General features: G+C 50.1%; 2 protein-coding genes across 9 annotated transcripts; one reads left to right on the forward strand and one right to left on the reverse strand.

The window, feature by feature from the left end:
• Positions 1–10,580: 10,580 nt before the first annotated feature.
• DIO3 (iodothyronine deiodinase 3) lies at positions 10,581–12,565 on the reverse strand. The gene has a single exon (XM_053602481.1). The coding sequence runs from the start codon at positions 12,486–12,488 to the stop codon at positions 11,574–11,576; it is 915 nt and encodes a 304-aa protein (XP_053458456.1). The 5' UTR covers positions 12,489–12,565; the 3' UTR covers positions 10,581–11,573.
• Positions 12,566–13,348: 783 nt separating this feature from the next.
• LOC128594832 (uncharacterized) lies at positions 13,349–16,759 on the forward strand. 8 transcript variants are annotated; one of them, XM_053603675.1, is made up of 5 exons: positions 13,349–14,353; positions 15,359–15,418; positions 15,529–15,648; positions 16,233–16,302; positions 16,657–16,759. In XM_053603675.1, exons 1-5 carry the CDS (start codon positions 14,307–14,309, stop codon positions 16,678–16,680), a joined length of 321 nt encoding a protein of 106 aa, XP_053459650.1. In that variant the 5' UTR covers positions 13,349–14,306; the 3' UTR covers positions 16,681–16,759. The 8 variants fall into 8 exon arrangements, 3 of the variants coding, with proteins under 3 accessions (XP_053459650.1, XP_053459651.1, XP_053459649.1); XM_053603674.1 differs by having other exon boundaries at positions 13,352–14,353; positions 16,605–16,748; XM_053603676.1 differs by lacking the exon at positions 15,529–15,648 and having other exon boundaries at positions 13,350–14,353; positions 16,605–16,748.
• Positions 16,760–17,841: the final 1,082 nt, after the last annotated feature.

Genomic DNA, 17,841 nt, shown 5'->3' on the forward strand with positions numbered 1-17,841 from the left:
AATGTCTATACTATCCAAAGTGATCTACAGCTTCAATGCAATCCCCATTAACATATCAATGCAATTTTTTTGCACATCTAGAAAAAATAGTTCTATATTTTCTGTAGAACCATAAAAAAGCCTAAATAGCCAAAGCAACCTTCAGCAAAAAAGGACAAATCAAGAGGCAGCACTCTACCAGTCTTCAAGCTATACTACAAGGCTATCATAACCAAAACAGAATGGTATTGGAAAAAAACAGAGACATAGACCAATGAATTGAGAACACAAAATGCAAATATAAAACCATCCTCCTATTGTGTTTGATCTTTGACAAAGCAGATAATGATATACATGGGGTAAAGAATCCTTATTCAATGTACTGGGAAAATTAAATAGTCACATTAGAAGATTGAAACTCCCCCACTAACCAAAACTAATTCACAATGGATAACAGACTTAAACCTAAGGCATGAAACTACATGGATTCTAGAAGAATGGATATAGAAAATGTTGAAAAAACTCTTGAAGACAGTGGCATAGGCCAGTGGTTCTCAACCTTCCCAATGCTGTGACCCTTTAATATAGTTCCTCATGTTGTGGTGACCCCCAACCATAAAATTATTTTTGTTGCTACTTCATAATTTTGTTGCTACTGTACTTCATAACAGTACAGTAATTTTGTACTGTTATGAATTATAATGTAAATATCTGATATGCAGGATGTATTTAGGCGACACCTGTGAAAGGGTCATTCGACTCCCAAAGGGGTCGTGACCCACAGTTTGAGAACCGCTGGCCTAGGCAAAGAATTTATGTAGAAGACCCCAAAGGCAATCACAGCAACAAGAAAAATTAACAAGTGGGACCTGATTAAATTAAAAAGCTTCTGCACAGCCAAGGAAACAATAAAGTGAATAGACAATCTACAGAATGGGAGAAAATATTTGCATCCTATACACCAGATAAAGGGCCAATGATCAGATAGATACTTGTACTCAAATGTTTACTGCAGCACAATTCACAATCACAAAGGTGGAGAACTAACCCAAGTGCCCATCAGGACATGAATTGATTAATAAATGTGGTACATGTATGCCATGGAGTACTACTCAGCCATTAAAAAAACAGTGGACTTTGGGAAGTATAGACATTTTAACAATGTTGATTCTTCCCATCCATGAGCATGGTATGTTCTTCCATTTGTTAATATCCTCTGCTATTTCCTTTCTGAGGATTTCATAATTTTCTTTATAGAGGTCCTTCACCTCCTTCGTTAGGTATATTCCTAGGTATTTCATTTTCTTTGAAACTATGGTGAAGGGAGTTGTGTCCTTAATTAGCTTCTCATCTTGACTGTTATTGGTGTATACAAAGGCTACTGACTTGTGGGCATTGATTTTATATCCTGAAACATTACTATATTTTTTGATGACTTCTAGGAGTCTTGTGGTTGAGTCTTTGGGGTTCTCTAACTATAAGATCATGGCGTCAGCAAAGAGGGAGAATTTGACCTCCTCTGCTCCCATTTGGATTCCCTTTATTTCCTTGTCTTGTCTATACTTCCCAAAGCAATCTACCTATTCAATGCCATTCCTATCAAAATACCAACATCGTACTTTCAAGATTCGGAGAAAATGATTCTGCATTTTGTATGGAACCGGAAAAAACCCCGTATAGCTAAGGCAGTTCTTAGTAATAAAAATAAAGCTGGGGGCATCAGTATACCAGATTTTAGTCTGTACTACAAAGCCATAGTGGGCAAGACAGCATGGTACTGGCACAAAAACAGAGACATAGACACTTGGAATCGAATTGAAAACCAAGAAATGAAACTAACATCTTACAACCACCTAATCTTCGATAAACCAAACAAAAACATAGCTTGGGGGAAAGACTCCCTATTCAATAAATGGTGTTGGGAGAACTGGACGTCTACATGTAAAAGACTGAAACTGGACCCACACCTTTCCCCACTCACAAAAATTGATTCAAGATGGATAAAGGACTTAAATTTAAGGCATGAAACAATAAAAATCCTCAAAGAAAGCATAGGAAAAACACTGAAAGATATTGGGCTGGGGAAAGACTTCATGAAGAAGACTGCCACGGCAATTGCAACAACAACAAAAATAAACAAATGGGACTTCATTAAACTGAAAAGCTTCTGTACAGCTAAGGAGACAATAACCAAAGCAAAGAGACAACCTACACAACGGGAAAGAATATTTGCGTATTTTCAATCAGACAAAAGCTTGATAACTAGGATCTATAGAGAACTCAAATTAATCCACATGAAAAAAGCCAACAATCCCATATATCAATGGGCAAGAGACATGAATAGAACCTTCTCTAAAGATGACAGACGAATGGCTAACAAACACATGAAAAAATGTTCATCATCTCTATGTATTAGAGAAATGCAAATCAAAAGCACCCTGAGATACCATCTAGCCCTGGTGAGAATGGCCCACATCACAAAATCTCAAAACTGCAGATGCTGGCGTGGATGTGGAGAGAAGGAAGCACTTTTACACTGCTGCTGGGACTGCAAACTAGTACAACCTTTCTGGAAGGAAGTATGGAGAAACCTCAAAGCACTCAAGCTAGACCTCCCATTTGATCCTGCAATCCCATTACTGGGCATCTACCCAGAAGGGAAAAAATCCTTTTATCATAAGGACACTTGTACTAGACTGTTTATTGCAGCTCAATTTACAATCGCCAAAATGTGGAAACAGCCTAAATGCCCACCAACCCAGGAATGGATTAACAAGCTGTGGTATATGTATACCATGGAATACTATTCAGCTATTAAAAAAAAATGGAGACTTTACATCCTTCGTATTAACTTGGATGGAAGTGGAAGACATTATTCTTAGTAAAGCATCACAAGAATGCAGAAGCATGAATCCTATGTACTCAATTTTGATATGAGGACAATTAATGACAATTAAGGTTATGGGGTGGGGAGGAAAAGCAGAAAGAGGGAAGGAGGGAGGGGGGTGGGGCCTTAGTGTGTGTCACACTTTATGGGGGCAAGACATGATTGCAAGAGGGACTTTACCTAACAATTGCAATCAATGTAACCTGGCTTATTGTACCCTCAATTAATTCCCCCCCAAAAAAGAAGTACATAAGGTAGAATCACTCACAAATGTTTCTACAGAATCTTTCTTCTTTCTTTAATAATAAAGATTTCATATGAATTCTTGTGCAGGAAAAAAAAAACAAAACAGTGAACTAATAATACCTTTTGTAACAACCTGGATAGAACTGAAGACCATTCTTCTAGGTGAAGTTTTGCAAGAATAGAAAAACCAACATTACAGGTATTCACTATTAAATTGCAACTAATCAATCAACACCCATGTGCACATGTGGTAATAAGACTCATGTTTTATTCACACCTAAATGGTACAATGCACACTATCTGGGTGATGAGCACACTTACAAATTTGACTCAAACTATGTAAAAGCAATTCACATAACTGAAATATTTGTACCCCCATAATATTCTGAAATTAAAAAATAAAAATAAAGCAAAAAAAGTTATACATAGTAGTGAAATAATTACCATCTGACTGATAGAAACGCATGAAAACTATGTGATATCCCGGTGCAAAAATTGAAAAATAAGAGCCATGTACCTAAAGGCTCTTAAGATACTTGTTGTGTACAACCAATTTTATGAATGCTGCTTTCCTCGTCCCTTATTGAGATATAATTGACAAATAAAAATAAAAATATATTTATATATATATTTATAGTATATCTATATATTATGAAATAATCACCACAATCAAGCTAATTAACATACCAATCACGTCACATGGTTATCGTTTCTGTGGTCAGAACATTTAAGATCTAGTCCCTTAACAAATTTCAAATATTAGCTCTAGTCACCTTGCTGTACATTAGAGCTCCAGAATTTATTTATCCCAGTTGGAACTTTATACTGACATCTGTCCATTGACATTATACTTTGACTGACATCTGTCCATTTTCCTCCCCGTAAACCCAGGTAACCACCCTTCTATCCTCTGCTTCAATGAATTTGACTTTAGATTCCACATATAAGTAAGATCATACAGTATTTGACTTTCTGTGTCTGGCTTATTTCACTTATTATAATGGTCTTCAAATCCATCCATGTTGTTGAAAATGACAAGATTTCGTTCTTTTTGAAGGCTGAATGATATTCCATTGCATACATGTACCACATTTTTTTGTTATCTATTTACGCAGTGATGCACTTCTAGGTAGATTTCAGGTCTTGGCTATTGTTAATAATGCTGCAGTGAACATGGGAGTGGAAATATCTTTTGACATAATTGATTTCATATTCTTTGTATGTATACCCAGAGGTGGAACTGCTGGATTATAAGGCCGTTGTATTTTTAACTTTCTGAGGAACCTGTATGCTGTTTTCCATAATGCCTATACCAATTTATATTCCTACCAACAGTATACAAGGATTCCCTTTTCTTTACATCCTGGTCAACACTTGTTATCTTTTGTGTTTTTGGTAATAGTCATTGTAACAGGTGTATAATATCTCATTATAGTTTTTGTTTGCATTTCCTTGATGATTAATGAAGTTGAGCATTTTCTTCATATATTTATTGGTCATTTGTATGTCTTCTTTTTAAAAGATGTCTATTTAGGTCCTTTGCCCATTTTTTAATCAAGTTATTTTTTTCTTGCTACTGAGTTGTTTAAGTTCCTCATCTATTTCAGATATTAATCCCTTGTTAAATATATGGCTTGCAAATATTTGTTCTCATTCCTTAGGTCATTTTCTTCTCTCTGTAGATTGTTTCCCTTGTTATTCCAAAGGCTTTAGTTTGATATACCTATTTTTGCCTATTTTTGTTTTTTGTTACCTGTACTTTGGGGGTCATATACATGAGCCAATTCCTTATAGTAAATCAATCTCTCTACCTCCATATCCACATCTATATCTGTATCTGTATCTAATCTCTTATTGGTTATGTTTCCCTGGAGAAGCCAGAATAACACTTAATTTAAATGTTACTTTTTCTTTGTTGATAATGACATTGGAGAGCAAATAAACACCATGACAAGCTGAGATTCCAATGAAGAAGGGTAAATGCTTTATACTTTTTACGTTTGCACTTAGTCCCTGCTTTTTGAATAAGAGGCCCTGCATTTTCGCTATGCAGCTGGCTGTGTTGATGATCATTTCTTTTTCTGGCTCTAGGTCACCAGATGCAGTGTCTACAGAGTCTGGGGCCCTCTATCTGGCTTCAGGAGTCCAGCCATCTCCAGAAGATGAAATTAAAGGGCTTCCAGACCATGGCTTTGTCGTTCTTGCAGTTTTTGGGGTCTGAGAACCGACTCCCCCCATCCCAGGATCTCAGAGAGATTGCCCTGTTGCCACCTTCCCTCCACTTTGGGTTGTAGGATTTAGAAAAACAGCTGACTGGGATGTCCAGTTAAATCTGAATTTTAGATAAACACAAGTAAAAAATATTTTTAGTGTAAGGGTATCCAATGTAATGTTTAGGACATATTTATGCTAAAAATTATTTATTGTTAACCTGAAATTCAAATTTAACTGGGTGTCCAGTCTTTTATTCAGCAGCGCTGTGCCCATTCTTCCTCCTAAGTCCCTCTCATTGTGGCATCCTTTCTCTCAACACCCGCCCCACCACTCCTACCCCACACCTGGCCCAGAGCTCCCCATCTCTAACCAGGACCTGCGTCTGTGTCTTGGCTCCCCTGCCTCCAGGCATCTCCTTGCCACAGCCACCATTTTTTTTTTTTTTACTGTTTTTAATTTTATTTTTCTGTTATAGAGCAATACATGTTCACTACAGAAAAATCACAGGCTACAGAGAAGCAACAAGAAGAAAGTAAGAAAACACTCATATTCCCGCCCACACAAAGACAACTACTGTGAATACTTCAGGGAAGATTTTTCTAGAGCACTATGTGTGTGTGTGTGTGTATGTGTGTGTGCATGTGCGTGCACGCGCATCTTTGCAGAAATGAGAAAAGAACATCCTCTGCCCCAATTCAGAGCCAGTGTCCTGAAAGCTGCCTTTTCATGTAACTGTGGAGGAAGGAATCTCTAGAGTTCTGATTTGTTTTAGACACTTGGGAAAGGACACTGTGGAGCCTACTGTTAACCCACCCAAATGCTGCGGTCACAAAGGCCTGTGGTCAAAGACATTTTCTGGTCCATGACCTTGTGTATTAGTTAGCTGGAGCTCCTATAGTGAAGTGCCACAGACCAGCTGGTTTAAACAAAAGAAATTAGTTTTCTTACAATTCTGGAGGCTGGAAATCTGAGACCAAGATGTTAGCTGGGTTGGTATTTCCTGAGGTCTATCTCCTTGGCTTGCAGATGGCTGCCCCTATGATGTCCTTATGTGGTCTTTCCTTTGTGTGTCCGTGTCCTAATCTCTTCTGATAAGGACACTAGTCATATCTATCACCATCCACCCCAATGACCTCATTTTAACTTAATCACCTCTTTAAAGGCCCAATCTCCAAATAAGGTCACATTGTGAGGAAGTAGGGGTTAGAACTGCATTATATGAATTTTGGGGGAATACAATTCAGCCAATAACCCTTTGGCGCAGCTTACTGCAAGCGTGCTGGACCTCTGTTTCTTCATTAATGAAATGGGACTAATTCATATTCATCTAAGAGAAATGCCAGGATAAGCAAATCAAATAATCCTGATAAAGCACTTGCCTAGCCTCTGACCCCCCTAACAAACTCTCAAGTGTCACTCTCTATTATTTCCATTCTATCCCTACAGATGGATGAAGAAGAGGCCATGGGCCTCTTGGTACCTACCTACCTCTTTGCTCACCAATTGGGTTATTTCCTTCAGGGAGACTCCCGGAGGAGAGTTGTTGGGTAGAAGGTGGAGATGCTAGCTAGCCTGAGCCTTGGAAGTGCACCCTCTGTCAGGTCAGACATCTCAGGCCACCTTCAGCTCCTTTCCCCCTTCCTTCCTTTCTGCCTGCCCACTCCACTTTTCTGTTGCAGAATCCTGTCCCCAAAGGCTCAGCAGAGACTCTGGGCTGGTGCTCAAGGTTCTTCCCAAGCTGGTGCAGGCTCCTCTCTGCCTCTCCTCCTCTTGGACCTCAAGACCCTCCTGCTTTGCAGCCATACTGAGGCCTCCCTGATTTCTGAGCGCATGTGTTTTCAGGCCTCCAGGGCTTTTCACTGGCACTGCCTTGTGCAGAGTATGTCCTTCCTTCCATGCCTTCCCCGGGCTGGCACTTGTGCCTTCGGGGGCAAAAATGACCCTTTCTATAAACTCTTTTACTGCTCCTCCTCCCTCTCTCTGCTCATGGCTAAACTGTGTGCTAAGCCCACACTGGGGCTTCAAAAATACTAATAATGAGGATGATGGTGACAGTAGCAATAATGACTATCTTATCTCCCTCCTCTCCAGCGGTCCAAGCATTCCTCAAGGACAGAGATGGCTTCCTCCTGAGAAGCCTCAGATATCAGGATGGTGCCAGGCACAAGTCAGGTTGCAGGCATAGACCTACTCAGATCAGATGGACAGGGTTAGATGGGCGTGACAGAGATGACCTGAGAACAGTGGGTGTGTGTGGGGTAGTTATCAAACCCTGTGTAGCTTGATCCTGATTAGGGAAAATATATTTGAGAATGTGACTATCTTTATCTGAGAATGTGACTGGTCTGTGAAATAGAATGTGGAGGGAAACACCCCATAGCTCACAGGGATGTCCCGGATGAGAGAAAGATGGTGACAATCAGATGGTGGCTTGCAAACATTTCCAAACATTTTTGATCCCTCAGGAGAAACACATTTCCCATCAGCCACCGGGTACACACACACACACTCATAACACACATTCACACACACACACATATGTACTAAACCAAAGTTGCAGGAAATGACAGTTTCCCTAGGTGAAATGTACACTGGCATTTTTTATTGTATTTATTCTATTTTAGTTCTTCAAAATGCTTGGCGTGATTTGATAAATTGATTTCATGACCCACTGCTGGGTCCTGGTTTATAGTTTGAAAAATCCTGCTGGGGAGGCTTGTGCTTTCTGCTCTGTGTTCTTCTGTATTTAAAATTTAATATTGAAAATGGATTTATGTATTATCTTGGTATTTTTCACTTAAAAATAAAGCAGAGAGCAAGAGAGTGAACATGCACTGGGACAATACAAAACAATAAAAATCAAACCCACTTCCTGGAAGGCAGGTTAGCAACACATGGCAAAATAGCTATTCTAAACATGTGCATGCGCCTGGATCTAGCTGTTGCACTTTAAGAAACGGAGGAACTGGGGTGGAGGGATGCAGAGCAGTGTGCACTGGCACTCATCCCACCTTTGTTTACATTAAGAAGACATTTCTAACATCTGGAGCACTCCCATGGGGCCATCTTGGTCACCCATTGACAGTGTGGTATGATGCCATCCAGGACCTACTTATGACATGGAAAGACAGGTGCCTGAAAAGAGGGGTGCCTGGGGAGTAAAAAGTAAATGACAGGCTATACAAGGATAACTCTCCTTTTGTTTTTAAAATATGTATTTACAAGGGGGCGGGGGGACAGAGAAAGAGACCAGTTTGAAAATACACACACCAGGAGGTTACCTTGGGTTGTGTTTATTTTATTTTCTGAACTTTTCTGTGTTTTTAAACAGGACATTCTCAAGAAAAAGAAAGAGAAAGAAGAAAGGAAAGGGAGAAACAAGAAAACAAAGAAGGGAAAGGAAGAGAGAAAGGAAGAAGGGAAGAAGGAAGAGAGAGAGAAAGAAAGAAACAAAAGGAGTGGAGGGAGTTGTGACTCCGGTGGAGAGCGATCTGGAGCTGTCGATCCGCCTGGGAAGTGGCTGGAGCTACCGGTGCTCTGGCTGCGCCTCAAAGCGCGCTTAGTTGAGTTTTTGAGTCAGAGTCTCCAGAGGAGGGCTGTGTGTGCAAGGCTCCCTGGTGAGAGGGGTAGTCCAAGGAGATCCCGAAGCAACTGGTGGGGACCCAGAGCGGCCAGAACACTCCCTGCTATGCTCAGTGCGGCTCCAGCTGCCCCAGCCTCGCTCTGATTCCTCAAGGCCTCCAAGCCCCTACCCGGGCCACGGGCAGGCCAGGAGCTCAGGAAGCTCAGTGCGCTCACTGCCGGGCCCTTACCCGCGCCCGGTGGTGTCTCAGGAGCTTTCTCCACGTTCCTTCTGGGTGCAGGAGAAGCCGGCGCTTTGGGGAGGAGAAGCAAAATTCCATCGGTGCCAATTTTTTTTTTTTTTCTGAAAAGTTATTTTTCAATTGGGATACTTTTAAGGCAAAAAAAAAAAAAAAATTCAAATTCCAAAAAGTTTTCACCGAAGAGCAGCACCGGGTGTGGGTGCAGAATTGGGGGCGGCGTTGGCGGAACAGGGGCGTCTCCAGTCTCTTGGATTCTGCCTACCGCCCCGCCACTCACCCACACCCCTCCAAGTGCAGCTCGCCGGCACCTAGGCGAGAGCCGACAGTGCCCTTCACCTCGGCCCTGCCACCGGGGCCGTCCAGGGCTGGCCCCACCCAGCCAGGAAAGTTAGTAGTCCTGTCCCCTCGCCCAGATCGTAGCACTCCAGCTTTAGCACCCCTCACCGTCGGCCCTCCCACCCCCACCTCTCATTCTTAAGGTGTCACTGGCAGAGGGAAATGCAGCCCTGCGATAACCCAGCGCTCGTTCTGGAAACAGCAGGCGAGAGAATGAAGGAGGACACTGCGCTGGAGCATCAGGCCGGGACTGCTGGGGGATTCGTGCCAAAGGCCCCGTCCCCCATCCCTCCTCCTCCCCATGCGATCACCCTCCTCTTTCTGGTCTCTCTCCACTTCTCCACCTCGCTGCGGTCTCTGCTTCTCCGTCCCGAGCGGGTTGGGGCTGGAGGTAAGGCTGAAGCTTGGGGAAGCTGCGGAGAGGCAGGCAGAGGGGAGTCTTGGGCAGGGGGCACTCTCCGCAGCATTCCTGGCCCGGCAGTAGGAGCTGCTTCTGGAGCTCTGTCGCTGCCCCGCTATGGCACGTGCCCCCCCACCCCCCAGCCGGGGTTGGTGGGAGACGATTTTGAAGGTGCAGGAAGGGAGCCAGGGAGGCGTCCGGTGCGCGGTGGCGCTCGCGGTGGGCACAGAGTTCTATTTGGTTTAAAGTCCCGTCTCACCCTCCACATCACCCCTCACTCCTGCCACACACACCTGGCTCGATGCTCCAAAAAGTTAGACGGGCGACTGCAGGACAGCTGAACTGTTCGCAGGTGTGCGCGTGAGCCCAGTGATAAGTGGGGACACCCCCCCAGCCACTCCCCTGGTTCCCAGGACTCCGCGGGCTCTGCTTCCTCTCTCTTCTCCCTCCCCCAAGTTCCGGGCTCAGGTGCCCGTTTGCTGTACACAAGCGCCGAGGGCGGCTGCAGACCCTCTTTCCGCTCCACCGCTATCCTCCCCCCTGCCAGCTTAGGCTCTCTTCCCTCCCCCCTTCTCCCCAGGGTCACTATGGGGACAAGAAGGAGAGATTTGTGTTTAATTCCTGCCGCTATTCAGAGGGAATAGAAAATAAAGGGACCAAAGGCAACCAGAAAGCAGTTCACTTCAAACCTTTATTATTGTAGCCTAAAAGAAGTTTATATACAGGAAAAATTTTCCAGCAAAACAGTCATCAAATGGCCTTCAAATCAGGGGCCTTCCATTTCCTGGCCCCACAATCGGCAGCTCTGCCCAGGAATCCCCTCACTTGGGGGACCCAGGCTCTCCCCCCATCTCTCTTTCCCCAGACTCCCTACCCAAACCGTTCCCCAGGAGTCTTAGCCTCTTCTCTCTCCCTGGGGCGCTGCGAACCTCGCCAAAACCTCCCAAGCCATCTTCCTCTGGTCCCAAGCACACCCCTCCCGACCTCCCTCCCATCCCATTTAGAGTAGTTTCCTCATGGAAACCCAGAGCACTTTCCCCTCTGGGTTTAGGCACTGCTTCAAGTCCCCTGCAATTCAGAACCAACCCGTGGTAAGAACCAGTTAGAGACAGTTCGTCATCAGCAGAGGGGCTCCTGCGCACCCAAAACAAGGGGGGGAAACTACCCTGCCCACCCCGTCCCCATCCCCTTCCCCAACTTAGGAACAAGAAATAGACACAAAAGCAGCAGGAAGCCCCCTTCCCGCGTGTGACAGGTGGGTGCCAGGCAACTAGCTCAAGTAGAGCTGAAGCCTGTGGGAACCCAGCTGCACTTGGGGTGGGCAGGCACAGCCAAGGTCTCTGTACAGTGGGAGGCACAGGGGCAAAGCATTTGGCTAAAAGGGCGAAGGTGATGGGTCTGAGAAAGTGCTGTAGGGGCAAGTCCTGGGGACACACAGGCAGGGGTGCACCACATCAGTACTCAGGGGATTCAAGTGAGCCAGGCAGGCATAAAGGAGAGACAATCACAGAAGCAGAGTCTTGGGGAGGTAGGGGAAAGTGTTCAGGTAGCCCGAGATCCAAGGCTCAGTGCATCTGTGCCACTGGGGCCTCGCCAAGCTTGACGACTTCGTTTGGGGTGCTTGCACGCAGGCATCGAAGGCTCGAAGGCCCAGCCCGCCAAGTTCAGTTAATTTTCCATTGGTTGTTTACACCCTACGGGGCCGAGTGCCATGCAGTTGCTCATCGTAGCGCTCTAACCAAGTACGCAGCTCGGAGACCTGGTAGCCATCAGGGCCACGGCCACCCTGGTACATAATGGTGCCACTCTGTATGACGTAGAGGCGCTCGAAGTAAGCACCATAGGCTGAGCTGCTAGAGTTGGCCATGGTGTCGAGGACCAGGGAGCAGCCGGGTGCACCTTGCTGCAGTACCCTCGCTGCGCTGACCCGGTCTTCCAGGCTTCGGTGCTGCGGGATGATGTAGGGAGAGTCTGTGGTGACCCAGCCATCGGAGGGGTGTGCTTCTTCGATGTAGATGATGAGGAAGTCGACGTCGCGCTGGTACTTGGTGACCAGGCGCTGGAAGGCGCTCATGCGCGCCATGAATGGTGGTCAGGTGCAGCTGCCAAAATTGAGCACCAGCGGGCGGTTCCCTTGCGCATAATCAAGAATGCGCTGGCTCTGGAAGCCATCCGGCAGGACCACTTCGGAGTTGGGCGCTGGACCACCCTCATGCGCCTGTTTGAAGAAATCCAACTTTTGGCCATGCCACACCGCTTTGAGCGACGCCAGAGTGCACAGGCGGTTATCGTCCGACACGCAGATGGGCGGGTCGTCAGGGGGCACCTCCTCGCCTTCACTGTTGAGCTCTACTTCAGGCTCGGGCTGCCCCCTGCGGCGGCGGCCCAGAATATGCTTGCGGATGCACAGGAAGTCAAGGAGCCAAAGCATGAAGGCTGTGCCAAGGAAGCGCGGGAAGAGTACGAGGCACGAGGCAGTCTGGGCGCACAGCCTCAGGGAGTGAAGCAGCAGGGAGCGGAGCATGGTGGCTGCAGGCCCCAAAGCCCCCTGGGACCCCTCGTCTTCGCCAACCACCAACCGCGACGCGGCCTGGCGAGACATCTGGGCTTTGGCGGTGCAGGGAGCTCAATTTATAGCCGAGGATTGAATTGGCGGGAGACTCCACCTCCAGCCCAGACCCGCCCCCTTGCAACTCGAGCCCGGAGGGATCACCCAGCGGTGCGGCCAATGCCCTAAAAATTGTGGGTCGAGGGCGGGCACCGGCGGGCGGAGGGTGGAGCGGCCTGGCTTGGGAGTTGGTGGGGGCGGGCCTGGGTCCTGTAGCTAGCTCTCCAGGCAGGGACCCTAGCCGCTGCCGCCGCCAGGGGCCAGGAACCGGTCCAGGGACTTGGGCGTCCGCCGTGGAGGTCCTCCAGCTAAAGCGAGCACTGCGCGCTGCCCTAGCCCCCGCAGCCTGGCTCCTGCCCGCGCCCCTTTCGCCGCGCACCTGAGCTGAGCTCCCCGGCGGCCGCTGCACAGCGCCGGAGCTCCGGTTCGCTTCCCGCGCGCCGCCGCCAACGCCGCCCACGCCGCCGCCGCTCGTGCGGGGCTGCTGCCCAGGTGCCGCGGGAGTCCAGGTCCCCGGCCGCCGCTTCGGTGGCACCAGCTCCCGCCCCGCCGAGGACACGGGCCCGCGAGGAGGCAACTTTGGGTTCCCGCCGCCTTCCCGGCTCGCCCGCGGGCGCCGCTCTCCTGCTGGAGCCCGCCCGCTTGCCTCCCGCGCGCGCTCACACTCGCGCCTTGCACACGGCCGCCCCCCGCACCGCCCCGCCACGCACACCGCGCTCCGCGCCCCCCGCCGCTGCCCGAGGCTGCCGCGCGCCGCTCTAGCCCGCGCCGCCCCGGCCGCGCCCGCCCCGTCCCATCTCCTTCCAGCCGGGCTCCGTGGTTCCTGGGTCGGCAGCCGCGGGGGCCCAGCTAGGAGGTGCTAGGGCAGGGCCCGCGGGTGGGTTAGCGCGGGGCGCGGGAGACGGGGAGGGCAGGGGGAAGCGGCGCCCGCCCTGCGCTCCCAGCCGACCCGGGAGCGCCCCGGGCGCGGGGCGCTGCGGACGCGGGGCGCGGGGCAGCGGGCACGGGGCGGCGCCGGCCCCGGGCGGCTCTCCCACTAGGGGTAGCTGTTGCCTGAACGCCGGAGCGCTCCCCTCTTGCCGCTTGCCTCTCCCAGCGCAGCCCCGGCCGCCGGGCGCACCCGTCCCGTTCGTCCCCGGACGTTGCTCTCTGCCCCGGGAACGTCGAGACAGGAGCGCCCGAACTGAGCCACCTTCGTGGACCCCGAGCGCGGCGGCCCGACTCACCGCGGAGGCGCCCGAACGCGTAAAGTGCGTACTTTCAACCGTAAATATGTGTTGAGGCTTTTAGGGGTGCGGGGCAACTCCCAAACTCCATGGGTCCCTGGCTTGCCCTGCCGCCGAGTCCAAGACCTTCTGATCCTTCGCTGCGCCTCGCACGGGATCGGCGACTTGGGCTCAGGGGCGGCAGGCGGGGCAGTGCCTTGACCTAGGGTCCCTGGAGGCCAGGAGCAAGTCCCGCTTCGCCGTGGACCGCTGTATCCCCCCGGGAAGGCCTGGGCCAGGTTGCAGCGGTCTGTCCACCGTCTGGAGAGCTGAGCTGCCTGGGACGCTTTCGCAGTCGCGGGGACTTATCTGGAGCCGCGGGGCTTGAGCCAGAGTCCGAGGCTGCCGCCGCCCGCGTCCCGTGCGCCTCCCTCCCAGGGGGACCAGCTGCCTAACTTCTTCTCGGGACAGAGATAGCGCTCGCGCCGGGGGCCGAAGTAGGAGCTGGCTGGGCTCTACAGGTCGCTGGCAAATCGCTTTTGGCAGCGAAGAAACAAGTTCGGAGAAGTCAACTGCAGGACAAGGGCTCCAACGGGCGTGCAAGTAGATGCTCGCCTTGGGCAGATATTCTTCCCTCCGGTTTTCGCGGCTCTGGTAGGACCCTCTGCCCCATGAGTTCCCCACAAGACCCGTGGTTCTCACAGGTCAAGCCCTTGAGGGTGCGTGGAAGACGGAGGGGCCGGGGGGGCACGTGAACGTGCCCTCTTATCCCCTTCTTCAATCAGGCGATTTCTCTGCTGCCCAGGGCAGCAGCGCACACCCCAGGAACTTCTTACCTAAGGGAAGCCAGATTTGTTTCTACTGTTTCTCTTAGTACCCCTAAACTGCCCCTCACCACACTGGGTAGGGTCTCTCAGGTGGTCTAGAGAATCCTCCGTTAGCAAACCTGGCTGCGGGCGGGGAGTTTCACTTACCTGCCCCCTACTCCAGCGGGGCACTTCTCGGTTAGGTGATTTTCCTCTTTTCTGGACCCTTTTACAGGGGTGGGGGCGGGGAGAAGTAGAAAGAGAAGTCTCCTGCTTGGCAGGACTCTGAGAAGAAGTTTGGGGGTCTTCTTCTGAGGCTGCATTTTCCTGGGCAGAGGCCAGAAGATGTGTGTGGGGGTTCTGACTTTTGTTGGGCAATCTGTCAAGCCTTGATTCCTTGATTTCTGGGAGGTGCCAGTGTAGGGCTTGTGTCCTGCTTTGCCTACACAGCAGTTGGGACAGAGGCATGGGATAGTTCTCCAAGCTTTCTTCCCACATTTAGTTTTAGAAAATGAATAAGTTGCCATGGGCTGGGAGAGTCTTTCTGTGCTGCCTGGGATCTAGAGGGGTGTGGTGTGCATGTGTGTATGCTCACGTGTGTGTGTGTGTGCATATGTGTACATGTGTCTGTATGTGCTCTGTGTGCATTTGCCTGAATGCATGTGCATGCATGTGGAAGGCCTGGTCTGGGCTGCTGTAAGATTGGGGCTAGGCCCAGTCGGCAGCACCCGGATCCATGCTGCTTCTAGCCCTGGGGACTCTCAGGATAGCAGTACTTGTTCTTAGGGCTTTCATCTGTACTTGGGGATCTGTTGCTGTTTCTTGGGCAGACAGACTGAATTCCATACTTCAGGATTCCAGAACACTGGACAAGGCGCTCAGGTCCATCTGGCTCCCACAGCTTTTTGTGCAGGTGAGGACAGACCCAAAGTCCGGGTGATACTGGTCTTTGGGGCATAGAACCCAGCTTAGTGACTCCTACTAACGTGCTGTTCTCCATGTTGCTGTCCTTGTGTCTTCTAGACCTTCTGTTCTCCAGAGCAGCCCCAGTGCCCCCTGTCCTGCTCCAGGGCTGTACCCCCAGCTCCAAGTAGCACTGGCTCCTCCTGCCTGTTGCTCACACTGTTCCGTCCCATTTCAGAGGTCAGGAGGGAGAGTGCTGGCCCAAGGCCAAGACCCACCCAGGACTTGGTGGAGTGCCAGGCATCCTCCAGGGCCTGGCAGGCTCTGCTGTGGGGGACTAGGCCTCCCCTGCCCACCTTCTTGCCTGCCTTCTCACAACTCCAGCAGGGGGCGGGCAGGGGAAAGAAAAAGAGGGACAAGTCTGACTGGGTCCTTTGGTGTCCAGGAGCAACTTGGAGAGGGGTTGGGGGAGGGGACAGGGAGCAGGGCCCTGGCACAGCCAGGAGGGTTGGCCTTTGGATGGCCTCCTGCTCCCAAGACATCCTCTAGAGCAGTGGTTCTCAACCTTCCTAATGCCATGGCCCTTTAATACAGTTCCTGTGGGTTGTGACCCACAGGTTGAGAACCATTGCTCTAGAAGCTGGGGCTGTCTGTTCACGCAGGGGTGGGCTTGGTGGACCAAGCATGGGGTGTGGTGGGTGAGTGTGCTATGGGAATAGCCTCTGTCTCTCTTCTACTATCGCAAAACCAAGAGCCCAGGGAGGTTGTCACTGAGACTTCCTACTGGGGTGGAGTGTTCCAGTAGCCCTCTGTGTTCCCTGCAGGATCTCTGGAGGCTTCAATGAGGAAGTAGTCCAGCCCTCACACCTGGAGAAGAGAGTTGGAGAGCTCCAGGTTTGTGCCTCTGAGCCCTTCTCCTGAGTCTCCCTGGGCCTGGGTCTCAGCCCTTCTTGGCTATGGCCCTTTATCTCCCCTCCCTGCAATGGCCTCCTGATGCTGAAGGAGTTCCCAAGTACTTTTCTTCCTTTCCTTCCTGAGCTTCCACTCATGCTGTTCCCTGTTCCAATCTATTTCCTTCCCCCTAGAGACGCTCATTCCTCCTCTGTTCTCACTGTCACCTGGGCCCCGCAGAGGAAGCTTAGCTCTCCCTGGCCACCAGCTCACTGTGTTCCCTCACTTGTCCTTTATTACTGCAGCCTGGGCAGTGGGTGTTTCACCACCGATTTCTGTGTCTGCTGTCCACTCCAGACCTGCTCCTCCCAGGCTGGCTGAGCCAGGATCCTCTGCAGTGACTAACCGGAACCAGTACCAGGGAGACGCCCAATAAACCTTTGTGAAATGAGTAAATGAGTGCAGTGTGGACTTACTGAAAACTACTTGTTTTGGGAGAATTTCAAGATATTTCATACTGCCCTTTTTCACAACAGCAGAGAGAAAGGTAGGGTATTCAGGACCTGGGGCTGAGCAGATGATAGTTCCTGGGAAGTCCCCTTTGAGTGTGGTATCTAAGGAATACCTCCATCACCTGGCCTCTCGGCCAATCTCTTTCCCTTCCTAGGCTGTATAGGTCCTCCCACAGGTACCTGGGCCCTCTCACAGACATGTTTACACTCTCCATTGACTTAAAGAATGATTTCTCCTATCCATCTAGTGAGCATGTGGACACCCTTGGGTGGGGGTGGCTGAGGGATCAGAGGTCTGGTCTGAGAGGTATCCCCAGCATAGCAAGTCTCCATCCCTTTGGGAGTCTGAGGCAGGCCTGGAGGGGATGGGGGGCTCTGGAGTGGTTGGGGAGCCTGGGAACCAGGCCTGGAGACCTTGTCAGGGCTCTAGCCCCTGGATGTAGCAGAAGTGTTTGGTGGCATCTTGGGGTTGGAGGAGGCCTGGGATCCAGGCCAAGAAGAGGGCAAGGCCTAGGAGGCAGTACCCTGGCCACTTGCTCTGTGACCCTGGGCATTTCATGCTCTTCCCTTAGACTTCATCAAAAGATGCTTGGGTGGCTACTTTCCAGTGCCATTCCCACGCTGTCACTCCAGATTTGGGAAGGTAATAGGAAGTTATAGGAGGTCCTGTCTGCTGCTATCTAGGGCTGGTGAGAGCCCAGTTGAGGATGAAGGTGCCCTGTGCTGGTCCTGCTGGGCCTCATGCTCTGTTACTTCTGCCAAGCACTAGCCTTCACCTGCCTGTTACCACCACAGCTCATGGCACCCTCCTTCTTGGCCCATCCCCACCCCTCAAGTCCAGCCTGGGCTCTGACTTGTTCCTGGCGTGGGTGCTCCTGCACTCCCTGGTGCTCAGCCAGCATCTCCAGGGGCAGAGTCTGCTTGTAGTGCCCAGGTGCTGCCTGGAGCTAGGCTGGGTGTTAGAATGCTGGGCTATTAATACCAAAGGCAGACCCTGTCCTGAAGCTGGCTGGAGGGCCACCTTTGGGTC

Source organism: Nycticebus coucang, chromosome 9 (assembly GCF_027406575.1).
Source record: "Nycticebus coucang isolate mNycCou1 chromosome 9, mNycCou1.pri, whole genome shotgun sequence".
Taxonomy (NCBI): domain Eukaryota; kingdom Metazoa; phylum Chordata; class Mammalia; order Primates; family Lorisidae; genus Nycticebus; species Nycticebus coucang.